The 21,431-nt window shown below is 40.3% G+C and overlaps 1 protein-coding gene across 5 annotated transcripts in view; it reads right to left on the bottom strand.

Annotated features, from left to right (window-relative positions):
• The window catches only part of cnnm3 (cyclin and CBS domain divalent metal cation transport mediator 3), a 32,836-nt gene extending 12,457 nt beyond the window's left edge, over window positions 1–20,379 (bottom strand). For 3 of the 5 annotated variants that reach the window (XM_085414574.1, XM_085414575.1, XM_085414576.1), the window contains exons 1-7: window positions 19,655–20,378; window positions 19,230–19,564; window positions 17,954–18,130; window positions 17,379–17,536; window positions 16,157–16,300; window positions 15,923–16,081; window positions 11,390–11,559 (exon numbers count right to left, since the gene is read on the bottom strand). In XM_085414574.1, coding sequence (XP_085270700.1) covers window positions 11,390–11,559; window positions 15,923–16,081; window positions 16,157–16,300; window positions 17,379–17,536; window positions 17,954–18,130; window positions 19,230–19,564; window positions 19,655–20,350 — 1,839 coding nt within the window. In that variant the 5' untranslated portion in view covers window positions 20,351–20,378. Of the gene's footprint in view, window positions 1–6; window positions 9,274–11,389; window positions 11,560–15,922; window positions 16,082–16,156; window positions 16,301–17,378; window positions 17,537–17,953; window positions 18,131–19,229; window positions 19,565–19,654 lie in introns of those variants that run through there. The other 2 variants (XM_085414573.1, XM_085414572.1) reach the window with 2 other exon arrangements.
• Window positions 20,380–21,431: the final 1,052 nt, after the last annotated feature.

Below are 21,431 nucleotides of genomic sequence, written 5' to 3'. Positions count from 1 at the left end.
GTTTATTATGTGTTCTGAGGGCTGGGAGTATTGTTATGTTGGTGCAGGAAAATAAGTTGGAAATATATAGAACATATGCGGTATTATAAGGTATTGTCTTTGAATGTAAATGGTATAAAGAATCCCATTAAGAGGAGTAAGATAGTTTCAAAGCTAAAAAGGGAAAAAATTGATATTGCATTTCTACAAGAAACGCATCTCTCAAAGGAAGAACATGAGAAGTGGAAGAGAATGGGATTCAAAAATATCTATTATGCCTCACATAGATCTGGCAAAAAAAGAGGAGTGGCCATTCTGATACCGAACAAGGTTGGTTTTGAGTTTACTGGAGAACATAAAGATAAAGAGGGAAGATTTGTGTTGGTGAAAGGGAAAATGGAACAGGAAGACGTCACGCTGTGTAATATATATGCACCCCCTGGTAGTAGTACAGGGTTCTTTAAGGAGATATTCAGTCTTATTGCCGCAGAAAGTGTTGGTACATGTATATGTGCAGGAGATTTTAATTTACTTCTCCATCCAAAATGGGATACAACTAGCCGAGACCGGAGGGGAACTAAATTAGAGAAACAAGTAAAAACAATGTTGTCTGAGTTGGGGCTTATAGATATATGGAGATATTTACACAAACATGAACGCAAATTTACATTTTATTCAGCGAGACATGATATGTACTCGAGGATTGATTATTTCTTTACTTTTAGTAAAGATCTCCACAGAGTGAAGGATTGTATAATAGGACAAAGAGATTTATCTGATCATTCGGGACTAACTATGAAGATTGGGTTTAAAGCTAGCCCCAAAAACACCTTATGGAGGCTTAACACAGGTCTGTTAAATAATGACTTGTTTAAAAGAGAAATGGGACAGGAGTTAAAAACATATTTAGAACTCAATGACAATGGAACAGTTAATCCTACGATTTTATGGGATGCGGCTAAGGCATACCTTAGGGGTAAAATTATTGCAAAATGTGCAGTCCTAAAGAAGGTCAGAGCAAAAAAGCTGTCAGATTTGCAGGAAAATTTGGGAAAATTGGAACAATTGCACACCGTTACAAGGTGCCCCCAGGTATTGGAGCAGATGAGGCTGGTTAAACAGGAGATCCACAAAATTTTAAGTGAGGAAATTGAAAAAAAAATTAAAATATAATAGACAACGGTGGTATGAGGCAGGACCCAAAGCTGCTAGGCTATTATCATGGAGACTCAGGAGGCAACAACAGGAGAACACTATTCATAAAGTTCGAAATTTAAAAACAAATAAGATAACTAATAAACTTGAAGAAATTCAGAGAGCATTTGAAGAATATTACACTGAGCTATACACACAACCGGACAAAGCAGATGAGCATAAGATTCAGAATTTCTTATCCAGCCTAGATCTACCATTTATAGGTAAGCAGCAGAATGAAAAACTCGTCAGAGAAATATCAGCAGAAGAGATTAACATTGGGATCTCAAAACTCAAGACTTTTAAAGCCCCAGGATGTGATGGATTTCCACCAGAGTGGTATAGGCAGATGAGGGAACCCTTAATCCCGCTACTAAAGGCCTCTTTTAATTACTCTCTGAGTGGGGGGCGCTCCCACCATCGTGGCAGGAGGCGTATATCTCTGTCATACCAAAAGCAGGGAAGGATAAAACTGACCCCAGAGGTTATAGACCTATTAGCGTGTTAAATATAGACTATAAACTATTTGCCGCGATTTTGGCTAGGAGGTTGAGTACATTGATGCCCACGCTGATAGAGGAGGATCAAACAGGCTTCATTGGTAACAGACAAACACACGATAATATCAGAAGGGCCATTCATACTATTGACCGGATACTTAAAGGGAAAACTGGAACAGTTCTCATTGGGCTTGATGCGGAAAAGGCATACGATACAGTCGGGTGGGAATTTCTGTTTCATGTGTTGAAGAGATTTGGGCTATGTGACAGGTTTATTCAGTGTATAAGAATGATTTATATGTCTCCAACAGCGAGGATCAAAGTTAATGGAAGCCTCTCAAATCGGATAACGCTACAACGTGGCTGCAGGCAGGGCTGCCCGTTGAGCCCACTGCTCTTCAACCTTTTCATTGAGCCATTGGCTCAATGTATCAGGGAAGATACTCGATTGGAGGGGGTTACAACGGGGAATGTGGAAAATAAAATTTGCTTGTATGCAGACGATGTGCTGGTAGCGCTAGGAAACCCGGAAGAGGGAATTCCTCTGCTTATGGAAATACTGGAAGAATATGGCAGACTGTCTGGTTATAGACTGAACATTCAAAAAACTCAAATCTTGACATTCTTCTTTAACCCCTCAAGACAATTGGTAGCAAGATATAGATTCGGATGGCATCAATCTCAAATGGAGTATTTGGGGATCCTGCTGACAAAAGACCCTGCATTGTTATATGAAGTTAATTATAATCGGGTGAACAAGAAGATATATGAAGATCTGGAGAGGTGGAGTCTGCTCCCCCTCGATCTGGGCAGCAGAGTTAGAGCGATAAAGATAAATATCCTCCCAAAGCTGCTATATTTGTTTGCAGCACTTCCAGTTGAGGTCCCAGCAAAACAATTTAGGGAGTGGGATATGCATTGCTCAAGATTCATATGGGGAAATAAAAGGCCGAGAGTGAAATATGCAACAATGCAGCTGCCTGGTGAGCGGGGGGGCATGGCTCTACCGTGCTTTGAGGATTACTATCTGGCAGCCCAGATCAGACCTCTAGTGTGCTGGTGTAACTCTAAGTTTGAGGCAAAATGGAAGGACATTGAGCTTTCTTTGATGGATTTCCCAATACAGTCTGTTCTGGGGTCTCTTGAGAGTTTGCCACAGGCATATCAGATGCAAAATTTATGTGTAAGTTTTTCCCTGAAAAAATGGGCAGATGTGATTAAAATTTTTGGTCTTAATAGGGAAATAGGGTTGCTGGGATGGCCAGCGCATCTCCCACGCTTCCTTCCAGCATTGTTAGACCATAAATTCAGGGAGTGGTCCAGGCATGGAATCACTGCGATCTGTAAGATAGTTAAGCATGGGGAGCTGATCAAATTTGAGGACATGTGTCAGATTTACGAGATCGGCAGGGAAGATTTTTATCGTTACCTGCAGGTTCGGAGCTTCTTCCGGAAGGAAATTAGAATGCTTGACGCAGATGCTAGTGGGGTGATCCAAATATTTATGGATGCTTATGGTGAGAACATTATAAGAGGTACTATAGGCAAAATATACAGAAGTTTTACAGCCATGAAAAAGACCTCAACAAGATATGTCAGTCATCGATGGGAAAAAGAAGCAGGTATAACTATCTCAGAGGAAGATTGGTTGCGGATGTGGAAGAATGTGTTGTCTACCACAAATTCTTTAACATGGCGAGATTTTGGATGGAAGAATTTAATTAGATTCTTCATCACACCAAAGCAGAAATCCAAAATAAGTGGTTCAGGCGCTTCATGCTGGAGGGAGTGCGGGGAGGTCACTGCAGGTTGCTTCCATGTCTTCTGGTCATGCCCTAAACTGAAGACCTTTTGGGAGGAGATTAAACAAATGGTGATGGATGTGCTGGAAGTAATACTGGACTTCTCCTTTAGTACCATGTACCTTGGGAATATCCCTGAGGATATAAATAACAGAGACTCATACTTACTGAAAATAATTATGGTTGCATGCAAAAAGGCAATTACTAAGTGTTGGTTACAGACAAGCCCCCCCACACGGAAGCTGGTCATAGACATTATTAACACAATTCATCATATGGAACTGATTACCCTCTCACTGCGGCTACAGAAGGAGAAAGGAGAGAGACTTTGGGAACGATGGGATCGTTATATGTCAAGAGACTAGAAACTGATACCTCTGTGATGCAGAGGGACAGCTGCGAATTTGTTTGAATGGGACATGCACCTGTGTAATATGTAATATGTGTAAGTAAAACAAGGCGTTGTGTATTTTGGAATATGCGAACATATGTGACTGTGTTGGTTTCCCTTGCCCTCTTTAGTTCTGTATGTAAAATAAGATGAAAATCAATAAAGAGAAAGTATTAAAAAAAATTATTCACACATGCAACTTCTACTGCTTTGCTTGTGTTACTTATATCCTTATTTCTGGATAATGTTTTCCACTGTCAGTGATTTTCAGGTTACGTCAGGCTAAAAGGCTGTATTTTACAGTCTTAAATTTGTACTTTTACTAATAAGTGCGGTTTTTTTTGTAATTGAAGTCTTTATTTGTTTTTAACATTTAACAACATGAAAACAAACAAAGTAACAAACAAAACAACAAGAGAAAAGAAACAATAAAGAAAAGAGCTTCCAATCCCATGGTTAATTCACCTTTATATTTTGGGTCTATTTTCAATACCTACTAACTATCGGTACACCCGTAAAAAAAAAAAAAAAAAAAAAAAAAAAGGACAATAAAATCTAATTCTTAAGTCGTTCCATTACTGAGTGCCTACACAAACATACAATGCAGCAAGCATAAAATTTAACTAAAGATAATTGCCCTGACCAAATAAATTCCAGCCATCTCAGCCAAAAACATGTCCCCATGATTTGTCAAAACCCTCCCTATTATCATTAATCCTAGCAAAGAATTTTTCATACGACACCATTTTCAGCATATTTTCTTTCCACCTATTATATTCTGGAGGAGATGGTTCCTTCCATACACTGAGAATAACTCGAGCCGCTGCGATCACCCCCACCTTTATAACCACAAAGTCATATTTTGAAACCCCAGGTAACACCGACTGATCCCCTAATAAGCACAGTCTTGGTGACAGGGGTATCATCAAACCAATCCACCTTCCTATTTTATCCAATACTTTTTGCCAAAAGGGATAAACTTTCCCACATTCCCAAATAGCATGCATAAAGGTCCCTGGATCTGAACTACATTTCCAGCATACATTACTGGGACTGATTCCCATTCTATAAAGTTTGGACGGAGTGAAGTACCATCTGTGTATTAATTTATACTGAGTAAATTTACCCCTGACCTCTCTTATATATTTATCAGAGAATGACAAAATTCTGCGCCAGTCTTCTTTAGAAATTGCACAACCCAGATCTCTCTGCCATATAATCCTTAAGTTTTCACACATCTCTTTTTTTGGATTGTTAAACAGTTTGTAGAAAACAGCTGCCCTATGTGCCGTACTGGACAATTCTAAAAACTCCACCACCATATTTGAGCTTTGAGTAAATTTCCCTTTGGTAATACAATCCCTTATTTGTAAATATTTCCAAAAATTATTTTCTCTTATCAAACCATATTTTTGGGTTATTTCAACGAATGACATAAACACTCCCCCTGAGTAAAGATCACTTATCCCGTGTTTGCCTTTGACAAGCCATTCCTTCCAGAGCACAGTTTTTCGCCCAATCTGTACAGCAGTGTTGTTCCATAGCGAGGTATAAGGTTGTCTTAAATGAGATGCTCCACACATCTTGTGCACCTCTACCCAGACAGCTTTGGAATACCCGAGCACTGGGTCATTATGAAAGTCTTGTCCATTAGTTGCCGAGCCCTGTGAGAGAACATCCAAGGGTGTAAAAGGGCTCACTAGTTCCTGTTCGATCTTCATCCAGCTCAGCTCAGAGTCCGATCCTGTCCAGTGTTTGGCCAGTCTTGACATTTCAAAAGCTAAATTATACAACTTCACATTTGGGAGGGCCATTCCCCCAATGTCTTTAGAGGCCCACATTTTCTTTATATTCACTCTCGGCTTCTTGTTATTCCACAAAAAATCTTTAATTAACTTCTCAAATTGACTAAATATGTGTAAAGGAATTCGTACAGGTAACATCATGGAAACATAATTGAACTGTGGGGCCACCATCATTTTAATCACATAAATTTTACCCCATAGTGTAAGATTCAATTTACCCCATTTATCCAGATTTGTTTTTATCTTTAGGAGGAGAGGTTCCATATTTGAAAGCATAATATCCTCCAGTTTGGGTTTTAATACTATTCCTAAATACTTCATACCTGAAGGTAAGTACTTAGAATTGAATGGAGTAACGCATCTAGAATGACATGATGCTGATAATGGCATGCCTTCCGATTTGTCCCAGTTTATCTTATAACCTGACAACCCTGAAAATGACTCAACACATGTGAGTAGCGCTGGTAGAGACTGCATGGGATCCGTTAATACTGCTAAGATGTCATCAGCATATAGAAATAACTTGTGCTCCATACCCCCTGCATGAACACCTCTGACATCCCTGTTAGCTCGAATAGCCAAGGCCAGCGGTTCCAGAAATATTGTAAAAAGCAGCGGGGACAAAGAGCACCCCTGCCGGGTCCTGGACCTATTTTTAATAAAGCCAACCTGATCACCATTGATGATATCTGGTAATATTTGATCCAGGCGGGAGGCCAAAACCTTTGTCAAAATTTTGCAATCGACGCCCAAAAGGCTTACTGGCCGGTAATTTGCTGGGTCCGATAGATCCCTATCCTTTTTAGGAATAAGGGAGATCAGTGCTTCATTAAACGTACTTGGCAAGGAACCTATTTCTAATGCCTCAAGGTAAACTTTATGTAGGACTGGAGCTAAAATATCAATATATTTCTTATAATACTCAATCGGGAAGCCATCCAAGCCTGGCGATTTCCCATTCTTCATTGATGAGATCGCAGCTCTGACCTCTTCTTCAGTTATAGGCTCATCCAGTCTTTTTTTCTGTTCCCCAGAAAGAGTAGGTAATTGTAGACCTGAAAAAAATGTCTTCACCTCCCCCTCATTAAGTGCACCAGCAGACTTATACAAATCTTGATAAAATGATTGGAAAATTGAATTTATTTCTTTCGATGAGGTTACCACTTGGCAGTCTTTCTTAATAATAGATATATTATTTAAATTATCTTGCTGCTTCAGTTGCCTTGCCAATAGTCTTCCATTCCTTTCGCCACCTTCATAAAATTTTGTTTTAAGCCTAAATAAGGCATATTATGCCTTTTTGTTATAAATGTCATTCAGCTGGTATTTTAATTTACATATAGTCTGGTATTTATAATTTGAGTATTGTCTCGCTAAATCCTTCTACAATTCTCGTATTTCTTTATCTAAGGTTTTTTCCCCGTTCTAGATCACTTTTCCTAACTTTTGTTGCGTATGCAATTATCTTTCCTCTTATATATGCTTTAGATGCTTCCAAACTGTGGCTACTTTATCTGTGGAACCCATATTGATTTCGAAGAAAATTTTAAGATCCTTTGTTAACTCCTCACTAAAACATTTGTTCTGCAACAACATCATGTTAAGCCTCCAGCGACCCCTCTTCGTTCTGTGTTTAAATCAATTTGCAACTCTACTGTGGCATGATCACTAATGACAATGGCACCAATCTCACAGTCGACGACTGAATCGACCAGAGACTTTGATATTAAGGGGAAATCTATCCTCGAATATGTTTTATGACAATTGGAGTAAAATGTATATTCCCTTGAACTGGGATTAACTAACCTCCAAATGTCCACTAGGCAAAGATCCTCTGTCAGTAAATGAACAGCCTCTCTGTCCCTGGGTGTAGACGTACCCCTGGGTTTGCTCTTATCAATTATCCCATCCATCACCTGGTTGAAATCCCCAGCCAATATTACCTGCCCCTCATGATCCCCTATTATCTTGTTAATTTTGTGAAAAAAAAAAAAAATCTGGCTCTGCTTTATTAGGTGCATAAATATTACACAAAACTGTTCAAACCCCATTAATTAAGGCCTCCAAGCAGATAATGCGCCCTTCTTTATCATTATATTTCTTCAGCAACACGAAGCTTAATTTTTTATTAATAAGGATCAAAACACCATTTCGTTTACTCGAATATGAACTATGAAAAATGGAGCCCACCCAGTCTCGTTTAAACTTTTTTGCCTCTTCTTCCCCAGCAATGTGGGATTCCTGAATAAACGCTATATCTGTATTTTTAGATTTTAAGTATGCTAGAACCTTCTTCCTCTTAATTGGGTCCCCACATCCGTTTATGTTCCACGATATTATTTTAGTATACCTGTTCATCGCTTTCTAATAGAAATGGGTTAAGGCACACCTTGTGCGCTTTACAACACAACACAAATATATAGGCATAGGCACTCAATATTACAAAACCCATCTGGTCCTATCAAACTAGCCGTCATTAAAAAAAACAAACAAACAAACCTGAACAAAACCAACACCCTTCTTTGCATAGCAAACCAAAACAACGTTGCTAAGCGCCCCCTCCCTCCCCTCCTACCCTCCTACCCAAGCCTAACTAACTTTAGCTTGAGACACCAAACTGTCCGTGGTCCGTGAGACACGCTAATCGTCCGATAGCAGCACCGCCGCCGCGGCCCCGTTGTGCCCATTTTTTTATTTGTTACCTTATTTTAAAATTCACATACACTTCTCCGATCTGTTACATCATGTCCCGCACTCCTCTAAGTCGACTCCTGCAGAAATTTCTCGGCCTCCTTTCCGTCTTTGAATGCTTTCTTTTGTCCGTTCCACGTAAAAATGAGTGTTGCAGGATACATCAGCCTATGCTTCACTTGTAGCTCTCGGAGACGCTTCTTGACCGGGTTGAATGCCTTCCTCTTCTCCGCCAGCTCCCTTGTAACATCTTCAAAGAAGGAAAGCTTGGCGCCTTGCCAATCGACTCCACGCTTCTCTCTGGCCACCCGTAGTACTTTCTCCCCAGCAGATGAACGTAGAAAGCGGACATGTATCACCCTGGGAGGCTCATTAGATTCCGGCATTGGTACAGGGGAACGATGGGCACGTTCAATTTCAAATTCACTTCCAGAAAGCTTAAGTGCTTTGGCCAGAATCTCCGTCACATATTTGTCCACGTTCCCGGGTGTCTCCACACCTTCTTTAAGTCCAATAATCCGTACATTGTTCCTCCTGCTACGGTTTTCAAGGTCCTCCACTCGTGACCACAACGCCTCCATCCTTTTCTGGAATTTGTCCACTTTTGCCTCGGTAAGCACGCTGGCATCTTCCATGTCTGAGGTACGTTGTTCCACCTCTCCTAACCTCACTTTTATATCTTCCACCGAATCTTTCAGTTCTTTAGTGGCTTCTTTAATAGTGGTGACATCTTTTGCTACGACCTGAAGAGTAGCGTTCATTTTCTTAATTTCCTCAAAAACATCCTTTTTGCTCTCGCTCCCTATACCTTCCTCAACTACTGCTGGAGAGGCGGCCTCAGATGCAGGTGTATTTTCGGGTGGTTCCGGAGCGAGGCTAATGCTAGCTTGCTTCTTCCTCGTGGTAGCTCCCTTAAAAAAAAAGTTTGCTTTGTTATTACCTGCCATTTTCCAAAGACGGTAATTCTTGAAAAACTTCAAAGTCAACAAAGGGTGTCCAATTTATGACTACAGCTGGAGTGTATGTTTCCAGGTTCAGAACATTAATCAACAGGCTTTAGGAGCGCCTCTAGTGTGCGGCCATCTTCCTCGGCGGTCCCACGTGACTCCAATAAGTGTGTTTTTGATCCCTTAAGTATTTTTTCCTGCTTATCTACTTTTTTTAGTGCAATGCCTGGCACAGTCAATATAAGTTGTACCTGTAATACATAATAGAAACTATACATAGTCACATATACACACACACACACGTGTGCGTATGCGTGTGTGTATATGGGGGTGATCGTGGCTCAAGAGTTGGGAAGGTTGCCGGTTCGAGAGATTGATTCTCTCTCTCTCTCACACACACACACACACACACACACACACACGGGGTGCAACGATACACAAAATTCCCGGTTCGATATTTTTTCGATACAAAAAAAATGTTCATGCCTTTTTCATTTGTCATTTATTAAAATTATAAATATATATTTTAACTCAAAAGTACAGTTTTTAAATGTAATGTTGCTGAAACAAAGGGATAAAATAATAAATCTATCTGATCGAGAAATCACTCATCTTTGGAAAAGAGTTTATTACAGAGAAATGGCTCTTTCCAAAATAAAAGCTATACTATATGCTTCTTCTGGGCTATATTCTCAGCAGCATATTAAACATATCAGGTCCCCATAAGGAGAATCATGTGCTAACGGCTGTCTAAATGACTCGGGTAAAGTTTGTAGCATGCGTGCTTGTTGTTTTTGTCTACTTCCACTTGTCTTTGCACTAGGATGCTGTCGGAGTAAATGTGCAGTCATATTCGTTGTGTTCCCACTAGTGCTGTCAGCGTTAATCTCGTTGAAATGACGTTAACGCCACAACACGGCAAATCTCCGTTAACGAGCTACCGCTGATCGCCCCATGCGTGGGGCTGGACGGCGTCAACACATTAACGAGCTAACTGCGTTAACACACTAGTTCCCACCCATGTAATTGAGCATTGCGTGGCACATCCAACATACTGTTTTACATTAGTCCATGACGCGCTTACCTTCAGGGTCATACGTCACATGAAAACCAAAATAGTTCCAAACGCCGCATCTGAATGAGGGTGGGGGAGGTTCAATTTGCCATGTTGCAACCAGAGCTTAACTTCTGTCTCGCTAGCTTGCCCTGCACTCAGTGAATCTGCGTTCGACTACTCCGCCTAGGCTGCACCTTCGAGCGCAGATCCACTGAGCGCTCAACACAGACAGCATCGTCAGAAGGAAAGTTGATAAAATAAATTAAAAATTTTGTATTGTTCGATACATATGCGTACCGAACCGAAAGCACTGTATCGAACGGTTCAAGAGCTCGAGAACATGTGGAGGGTGAAGGTCATGGTGGTCCCAGTGGTAATCGGAGCACTAGGTGCAGTGACTCCCAAGCTAGGTGAGTGGCTCCAGCAGATCCCGGGAACAATAGCGGAGATCTCTGTCCAGAAGAGCGCAGTCCTAGGAACAGCTAAGATACTGCACAGGACCCTCAAGCTCCCAGGCCTCTGGTAGAGGACCCGAGCTTGAAGGATTGACTATATCTATATATATCTATACACACATATATATCTATACACACACACACACACACACATAAATAAATAAATGACAAACATGGTCTAAAATGTTCTAAAAGGTAATAATAATTATATCCAAAGGAAACAAGAAAAATATGCATGATATTATAAGAAGTATTTTGGTAAAATGTGGAAACGATCTCTTGGTTCCCCAGTTTTAAACTGTTATACTGAATCCTCACATTTAGTACAGGGCAATAGATGTACATGTGTAAAACTGGTGTCAATCTTCTCTCTACTTCAAGCAAGAAAGCAAAAAAATAAAGATATTAAGCTATTCTTTGAATTCACTTTACAGACTGACTTAAGCTACCAGTTTAACTTTGAAGTTGAATCTTCTGTGGTATAAACGTTCAAGCATATATTTGTTCCTGTCAGACAAAATTTGGTTTTGCTAAAAGTTTTTAAAAGTGTGGGTATATGAGCAAATACCTGCAGCAGAAGGATGAAATAGTCCACTGGGTGGTTGCGGGTGTAAAGATAGTGTGCTGGGCTCAGACGGTTGTTAGGGTCAAAGTGCACTTCCTGGTTGACACTGGGGTGACGGAGCAGGTGGAACAGGACCTTCTCAGATACACGTGCTGGGCTGAAGTGTTCCACTTCTACAGAGGCCAAAGGTCAAATAGGACAAGTGAACTCATTGTCTGGACAATAAATGCATTTACACAAGTTTAAGGCACTTGACGATTTCCGTTTTCCTTCTACCTTTACCATTTTGCAGTTTACAGTTTTTTCTGTTTTACCAAATCAAGCAGTACATTAGCTCAAGCATGCCACAAAGTCAAGCTAGGACAAATCACTTGATTTTAAAGTCATGCCTCACCATCTATGGATTTAGATGGTAAACCTAATGACAGGTATTGCTTTAAAGTTATCCTGCAGCTTTAGGCAGGCTATCTGCAAACTTTGCAACCCATATCCACCTCAGCTCCTCTCTGTCATACTGGACTGACTCAAAATGTGTCATATTTGTTGTTGATTATGAATCGGTCCTATGATGAGGCAGCATTTACGAGGAAGTGTGTGATTTCTTCCTTGTGCCTTCCACGTAATGTTTATTAATAGATGGAAATATCGTTTTAACCATGTCATATTTTGGGTTAACAATAGATTCTATTCTTTCACATCATGGGACCTACAGTGACTGCAACCGCACCTCCCATAGAAAGTCAATGGATAATTTGAAATGACCTGTCAGGTGGACACTTCCCTAAAGGGGCCCCAGAGCTTTTACCCCAAGTACTTTTTTCTGTATGGTGTTTGTACTTTTACTTAAGTATAGGATCTGAACACTTTTCTCTACCACTGGACGCAATGAAATTTGTTGAATATTGGCTGTAAATGGACTGGTTCTTATATAGCGCTTTTCTACTCTGAGCACTCAAAGTGCTTTACACAACAATAAAGTGGTGTTACTAGCTGTGACCAGTCGAGGCTCAATTCTTTGAATGCTTCAGTAGCTTTTGCCAAAGACATCAATACTGGACCTTAGGTCCAGAGTTGAGTCATGATATACAAGCCTGTTTTCAGACAGAGGAAAGATAAAGGTGAGAACTAATTAATCTACTATTAGTTGTTAGGGTCACTCTAATCATTTTTGCTGTGCTTACCAAGGCAATAATAATATGAGGAAGGGTTATGACTTAAACGTAGTCATGACTCATATGCAGCGTAGCTTCATGTTTAAAGGGAGTTCTTCCTTCCCATCAACTCAAGGAGCCGCTTACAGGGAATAGTCTATGATTGTTGGTGTTTGCTCAATAATACTGTAGTCTTGACCTTACAATCTAAAGTGGTTTGAAATGACTGGTTGTGAACTGACACTATTTGAATAACTGAAATAAGTAGTCTGGAAGGTTTCCTCTAGCATCTTTAAGTACACTGGCTGAACATTTTATTAGGTACACCTGTTCAGCTACTTAAACACAAATGTCTAGTCAGCTTTTTACATTACACCAACTCAACACATTTAAGCATGTTCACATGATCAAGATGACTTGTACAGTAAAAACAGAGCATCCGAATCGAGAAGAAAACTAAATTAAGTGACTTTGAATAGTTGTTGGTGCCAAATAGGCTGGGCTGGATATTTCAGAAACTGCAGCTATACTGTGTTTTTCCTCTCACAATCACCTCTAAGGTTCACAGAGAATTGTTCGAAAACAAGAAATGTCCAGATGGAAGCGTTTTTTTGGGTGATAAGACCATGTTGATGACAGAGCAAAATGGTCAGACTACCTCAAGTTAATAATAAAACAACAGTAACTCAAATAAGCACTCACTGGAACAAAGGTATGCAGAAGAGCATGTCTGAATGCACAACACATCAAACTTTCAAGCAGACGGGCTGCACCAGGAAAAGAGCACAGCGGGTGCCATGACGATAAGTTGGCCATACTCAAATAGCTGCCACAATTACCAGATCTTTTGAGGATCACAGATGTGCAGTGGACAAATCAAATGGTAACATGTCAACATTAATCAAAACCTCTTAAAAAATGTTTACAAACCTTGGTGAATCTGCCATGAAGACTGAGGATTTGAAGCTGTTATAGCTGCAAAGGCTGAGCCCACATCATTTTAAACCCTCTGGCTTAGAATGGGATGTCACTAGGGCTGCCACGATTAGTCGACTAGTCACGATTATGTCGACTATTAAAATCGTCGACGACTAATTTAATAGTCGACGCATCGTTTGAAGCTTTGTAAGATCACAAAGGACGCAGGAATGAGTAGTAGGATTTAAGAGTGTAATAACGGACTGAAACAGAAGATGGCAGCACTGCATGTACAAGGATGCCAGCTGCCGTTAAACCCCGAAGAAGAAGAAGCTGTGTCCCAGAATTCATAGCGCAGCCCAGCGCAGTTGCCAACAATGGCGGTAGCTAGTTAGTTTTAACTTTACTCTTATTATTCTTTCTGGGTCACAAAATAAACGTTTAACATATTTTCAGGCGAGAATGTAGCTGTGTAAACCTCAAATATCTGCTCAGTTTATCAAGACACCACATATTTTCAAAAGCGCTCCGACGTTTTCGGAGACGTCTGTTACCCACTAGCTCGTTAGCTAGGCGGGGGCAAGGCTAACTAGAGCCGTGAGAACACCGGACTCCCGGCAAATCGTTTTCAAACCCACCGCCGTCTTTTGCTAGTCAGGTTAAACATATATATAAGTCACTTAGATAACTTAAAAATGTTATTGTTTGGCTTTCTTTAGTATTTTATTTGTTCCTGAGTAAATCGGTTTGGCTGAGATTAAAGTTATAGTTTTTGCACAGCTAAAACTGTCAAGCATACAGCTGATTATCAGAAGTGTGAGACGCTGGAGAATATACTCCGGTGTCCTGTTATATTTTAGAAAGCAAGGAGTTTATTAAACTTCACCGAAACAATCTGCAAATTTCATTAAAAATTAATAAACTACCATCTTGTCTTTATTTTTAGTTAGCACAAACACTTCAAGCTGTAAGCTAATGATAGTTATATAAGACCAGATGCTGCTGGTGCAATAAGCTGTACGTCCAATGGATGATGATCTGATTAGTCGACTAATCGCAAAAATAATCGGTGACTAGTCGACTATCAAAATAATCGTTTGTGGCAGCCCTAGATGTCACACAGTTGATAATGGTGTGAAGGCAGACGAGTGAATGCTTTTGTCAATACAGTGTATATTGGTGGGGTCACTGCATTAAACTTTCTAAAATTAGTTAGACATTACTTGACTATGCACCACTTTCTAGACAGCTGTGACACTGCACGTATTGCTAAATAATAGAGTCGGAGCCCCAAAGCTTCTTAAAGTTGTTGTTTTTTGTAATGTCAAAAAGCTAGTGTAGTGTAACTATGGTGTAACCTAACCTCTGCGTTAATACAATCTGAGAAGCAAAATCCTTTAAAGGGTGAACATGTTTTGGGAAAATGGGAAAAATGGGCAACCCCCATCATCAACTGATACCTATTTTAACAAGTATTTGGGTAAATAAAGAGCAGAGGCCCATTTCAAATTTAAATATGAATAAGTGGCAATGTGAACCATGGTTTTTGTCTTACAAAATTGAGAAAACAGTCAAATGTAAAACTATTACATTTTATTCTCCATAGTACAGTATGAGAGAAATATGGCAACAAGCAAATTAGCTTCATTGAGTCAATAAGCATGATAAATGATCCAGGGTTAACTCTCTGGAAAAAGGAAACTAGTTTGCAGAAAGCGAAATCTGGGTCAACAAATTTGGACAAAGACACATTAAACCTGCTGTTGAGAACATACACTTTGTGCCTTTTACAGACAAAAAGATATTTCAGATTTATACAGTGGAATATTTCGTAATAGGACAGCCTATCCAAATGAATCCTACACTCCACTCACGCTATGCGGTTTATCTGGACATCACGCACATTTATCCACACACAGACTCCAGCAATTCCTAACACAAGATTTTACACAACCTACACAATGTGGTCATTTGGTTATTAGAGCATACTCCAACCTTATGGTACAATGCTGGTTATTATTAAAATGAACTGCTGTAGCCAAGTCAGTAAGGATATCATTAGCAAGCCTTTCACTGTCATGTGCATATTTTTGTAATTGCGGAATTTGTCCCTGTTAGTAAATCTGGTGTTGTTGATGTTGATTCATGCTGAAGACATTGTGCAGAAAATTATTGTTGCTGTTTTCCTTTCCTTTTCTTTTTTTTGAGATGTTTGACCTAAAACTTTACTTTGTTGTTCTGACATTTAAATACAAACACATCTTTACACATTATACATTTACACATTTCCTGTAAGGGAAAATGTCAAAGTCAGAGACTGGTCTCAACTCCCCTTTAACCAGTTACTGCTTGGTTGACCAGGTCCGTGGCATAATCATTACATGTGCTGTGTTAAACTGTGACTATTTTATTCATGTGCTAGCTTCGGTCAGTAGAGATTTACAGATAAACACACATAATCACATACCTCTGGACAGGAAGCGGTGTGTGGCTAGCAGGAGTTGTGGTGAAGTTCGGATCTTGGGTTCTCCTTCAGGAGGCTTGAAAAGAGAAAACTCCTCATGGGTGCTGCGAGGCTCCAGAGGAATCTCCAGTGGAGTGAGGGGACGCTTTACTTTCCTGTCTACTGCAAGGGGAGTCAATAATAACAATAAATAACAATAAAAGAAGCAAAGAAGCCAATATTCCAAAAGACACTCACAGTAGCCATCAGATTCATCCAGGATCTCTGACTTGATGATCTCCTCTATGACATCTTCTAAAGTGACCAAACCCAGCACCTCATAGAAAGGATCTCCCTCTCCCTCATTGTTCACCTTCTGGACGATGGCCATGTGAGAGTTGCCTGATTAAAGGATAAAGGTTAATGGCAAATTATAGTGAGGAAAAAGGTACTTGGAGTAAAAAGAGTAACTCTGAATTATAAAGGAGACATAACAGGAAGGAGGGCTACAAAGTCATAACTCACACGAGTGATTTTCTTTAGATTCAGTGTGATAAACTTACTGTTTAAGTCGTTTCCAGTACAAACTTCTTAGAAATCACAGAAATAAGCATCTATTAAATTCACAACATGCCAGTGATATTCTGTGTGGACTACATTAGTCAGGACAGGCCTGCACTAATTTAGAGTTGGCAGTATAGCAGTTCTGGCACCTCTTTACCTTCTATAGAAAAATCAAATTAAAGTTCAGGGCAGGCGTCAATGATGATAAATATTTAATTAATGAAGTCAGATACAGTACAAAAAGCAGGATCTTGGGTTGAGATGGGTTGTAAGGCAGTTTACAGATGCATAACAGACACACTGAAGCCACTCAAATAGTGCCCTATATGAGATTTACTAATAAAATGTGTAAAACGGAATCAGTTGAATCATCATCATCATCATCAGCTAATCTGAAGTGGGATTAGCTGGCATTCTCTGCTATTCTCAAGATTGTCTGTACAAGCATATTCTTTTGCAATAAGAGCTGCCAACAGCTAATTAATTGTACTTTAGTATACATTTGTTAAAGGTCAATAAAAATATAAAATATATAGGCTACTCTGGCTTTATTTATTTACTTTATTTATATCACTTCTCAAAAGGATGACATTATATACTTATCTATCAAGGCTTATTAGCTTCAGGATCACAGCAGTCAGCCTGGTTCTGCCTCTGTCTCTTGTTGTTGAAAGGGGGCCAACTCATAAGGGACTGTCTAACTGTTTCGAGTTTCTCTCTCTAATACTTTAAAGATTTGATCAAAGCATGTATCAGGCGTCATGAGACTTGAGACTTTTAATAATTCAGGATATGAGCAAAATGAAAGCTCCAAAATAAAAATAAATGTAAATAAAAAAGGTGAAAAGCTTGCAGCATGGCAACTCTATAATTTTCTATGATTCCAACCATTCCCACAAATCAAACAGCAGCCAACCTTTTTTGAATTCCTCCAACATGGCATCTAGTTTGGTATCATTGAACACAAAGTGCAGAGGGTGATTGTAGAACTTGGTGATAGTCGTCATTGGGGTGCAGTCTTCTGGATCAACCAGAGCCAAGTCTTTCACATAAAGGATTTCCACAATGTTAGACCTGAAGGAAATCAAACAAAGGCTTATGATTGGTATGAATATGTGAATAACTCCCAAAGACCTTTCCATTGCACTCTTATGGCTACCATTATATTCATTCTTTGGTAAAAATGTTGAAGTTATAAAAGGCCTGGACACACATACTCTGGTTATTATTAAGAATATTTTGCATGTGCTAGATTATAAGAAAATATACACTTGTGCTGTTGTCTTTTTTGTCATGGTGGTTTCAAGGAATAGACATTTTTAAATGAGTGAATCCAAGGATTTACATTTATTCAACGTTATACCAAGAAGCCTAATTCAAAGCTGCCAATTCTACAGATACTCTGTTCAGATGAGGCGAATGCTGCCATGTCAAGTTTTTAAGCCATGTTTTTGTTAAGCTATTAAGTGAGTGTTGTGTTGCTGATCCCACCTCTCTTCCTCATAAATGGGCACACGGGTGTAACCACTCTGCATGATCTCAGACATAGTGGAGAAGTCTAGGACAGCCGAGCTAGGCAGCATGAAGCAGTCTTTCAGAGGTGTCAAGATGTCCTCCACGGTCTTAATGCGCAATGTCCCACGACTGAACTCCTCCTTTACAAACTCACTACAAACATAATGAAGAAAACTGAGTCAACAATCAAGTCAATTATCAAATCTTCTAGGCCAATCTTTAAGAACCAACTTCAAGTCAGGTCTCAAATCCTACAAATTTAATGCAGATTAGTCCTAAAAAGTCTATTGAACCAAGTTCAAGTCGAGTCTTAAATCTTTTGAAAATGAGTCTGAGTCCAGTCTCAATACTTAATCTGTCTAAGGTGTTAATACAGTTAGACCAATACACACATGGTAAACTGAGTCTTGAGACTTAATCTGGTTCAAGCATCAAATTTTTACAGTGTTAGGCCAGGTCATGTTTCAAATCATTACAAGGCTACTATGGGGTCAAATGTGAAGTCTGTTTAAAAAAAAAAAAAAAAAAAAAAAAAATCTAAATTTCAAAATACTCTCAAGACTTTCAGATCACGTGTGAGTCAAGTTTCAGGTCTTTCATGGGCAAGTGTTAAGAAGAATATAACAATTGTGAAGTCTTTAAAAAGAAGTCCACCCTCAGAATAATCTCAAATTTTTTTGGACTAATCCAACTAGAATATCAAGTGTTTGGAGATCTAAACAAAGACAACTCCTAAAAGTCAAGTCTTTCGGGTTCAAGTTACATTTCAAGTTTCTACGAATGATGTTCCTGTTAGTCATTGGTTATGCAAACAGTACAAGAAAGCACTGGCCAAAATCACACCAAATGCTTCTGTTAAAGTAAACTGGGATGTCTGGCATTAATCATGAATCAAAGCATCTTAATGTGTCAGACATTTTAATCAAATATTAAACTCAAACTTAGCAAAGAGTCTGTGTCTGGAACACTAAATTGTTCCTGTATGTCAGTGAATCTAACATAATGTACCATAAGAATTATGCACTGTAGAGTATGACAGAACACACTTTTTGTTGGTTATGTCCTATAGTATCTTTTTTTCTAGTTCTGTTTACTCTGTATGTTCAGAAGCATCATGTGTTTTTTTCTTTCTTAAAAAACAAACAAACAAACAAACAAACAGATCAGGGTTTTTTTTTTAAACCAAGTGTCAATACTCATCGCACCTCTATGTCAGATCTCTGTGATACTCTCCCAAGTCCACTATATTTACCTGTAAGGATCATTCACGTTTGCCCGTACCATCTCCATGGCCCTCTCCCTTATCCCACAGGTACTGATGTCTCTCCTCAGCCCCAGATCCAGAATCAGGCCCAGAGGGCAAGACAGGGGGCAGGTAAGCACCATGCAAACCTGGGCCAGCCAGGTCAGACCAGGCGCCAGCTGGAAGCCGTAACCTGAGCACAAGATGTGAGGAGCCAGCTCAGCTAGGAAGAAGATAAGGAAGCCGCTGTTGAACACAGCAGAGACGATGGAGCCCAGTGCCCGGTACAGGAGCACACCGAGGACAGAATGCCCCAGAGCACACAGGAACAACAAAGAACATGCCTGCGGTGGAAAAGACATGCGTTTAGAAAACACTACTTCATTTGCACCTTTCTTTCCCTGTGGCTTCCCCACGTGCTTTTAGAAACTCACCATGAAGTTCCCCCTTCTCCTGATCGGCTCCAGCCGTTTGGCGGCTCGTTTCTCCTCCTCGGATCCACAGCTGTGTAGGACATAAAGCTCGACTGGGTCCAGCCACAAAAGGCTCAAGTTCACCGTCCTCAGCAATCCGCAGATCATAAGCACAAGCACTATCAGTACGGCCAGACCCCACGGCGGGATGTAGTCTGCTGGCAGATCCGTGTCAGTGTTTATTCGCAGTCTGTCCAGGCCCGCAGATGTCCATGTCTCTCCACTCCGCACACACAGGTGGTAGTAGGTCTGCTCGTTGCCAGCTTCCCCCTCAGAGGTGCTAACCTCCACAGTTAGAAGCACGCTGTGCGCATCGTCGAGTTCTAAATTGGTCACCTTTAACTTGGAGTCCTGGCGGTTGGACTGCTCCTCGCAAGGGTCCGGTGTATCACCGACAGCCCCAGCCGCTCCGCCAGCTGCTCCTGCGAACGCGACCCACGACAAGCTTCCATTCAGATTAAACCCGAAGACACGGAGCTTAAACGTGGCTCCTTTTGGTGCTGAAATGATACGACCCTTCATGCACAGCGGATCCACTGGTTCTTCCAGCCGCAGCCCCAAAACCTGCGGAGCTTTCTGGCTGCAGGCGCCGTACCTGATTCCGCAGAACAACACTACCATCAACAGGAACCGTAGACCTGCTAGGCTGGCCACCATATTGGAATTGGTCAGTTTGGCTTTGCCTAGATCACGTGACTTTAGCCCCGCAGCGGCCCCGCCCCCCGGAGGGTTGAGCCAATGAAGCAAAACAAACAGCGCAACTGAGCTGCACGGCGGCCATTACGGTTCCACACGCGCGCGCACAGGCCTCATCCGCGAGTGTGGATCTGTCGTACATGTTGCGGTTTTTTATTGCGTCACATCCCTTTCAAGAAGAGCCGAGTGCATCCGGTAGTGAATTTAAAACCGCGACAGACTCTGGCTCCCATTTTCTGTCACAATTCAAAACGTATCACTTTAGGCCTCTTTACTTGCTGTTAAACTAATACAGCTGTCAGTACTGGGAGAAAATGTCACAGGCTGTTTGGACTTTTTTTTAGGCGGGCGGACGACCATGATGAGACCAAATTGAAGCAAAACTGAAAACATTAACATAGGACCAGTGTTGGTCAAGTTACTTGAAAAAAGTAATCAGTAACTAATTACCGATTACTTCCCCCAAAAAAGTAATCCCGTTACTTTACTGATTACTTATTTCCAAAAGTAATTAGTTGCTTAGTTACTTTTAAAAAACACGATTTACAACCTGAACAGGTGATAAAGCAATAGATCTTTCAGCCCAATTCTACTTTTTCTGCATAATCCATCATACAAAATGTAATCAAATGGAAAAGTCTCTTTTTAAAACTTGTTTTATTAGTTTTAACCTTTTAACTTTATGCATCAAGCAAAAACATAATTATATGCAACATTCTCCGACTGGAAGAAATTTGTTTAACATTTAAACTTATTTTCTGCACATTCCAGCACATAAAATATATATATATTTTTTTGTGTTTACACTCACTCTTTCAAATAGATGCAAAATTATTTGAAAGAGTTATTATTTATTTTCTGCTGTGCAAAACACAGCAGAAAATAAATAAAATCAAAGACTAGCAGTCCTTTTGCTCTATTTTCACCTGTAAAGCAGGAGTGGCGTAGGCGGAGGTTTGCCCTGGTGCAGGTGTGCCGCAGCGGTCAGTTGAAGAATCGAGTTTCTCTGTGAGTTTCCCATTACGTGGTAGCGCACTCCCGG

The sequence above is a fragment of the Rhamphochromis longiceps genome, linkage group LG7 (assembly GCF_057381845.1).
Source record: "Rhamphochromis longiceps isolate RC_006_pf linkage group LG7, R_longiceps_female_GT1.1, whole genome shotgun sequence".
Classification (NCBI taxonomy): domain Eukaryota; kingdom Metazoa; phylum Chordata; class Actinopteri; order Cichliformes; family Cichlidae; genus Rhamphochromis; species Rhamphochromis longiceps.
This window is presented reverse-complemented; position numbering and strand designations above follow the sequence as displayed.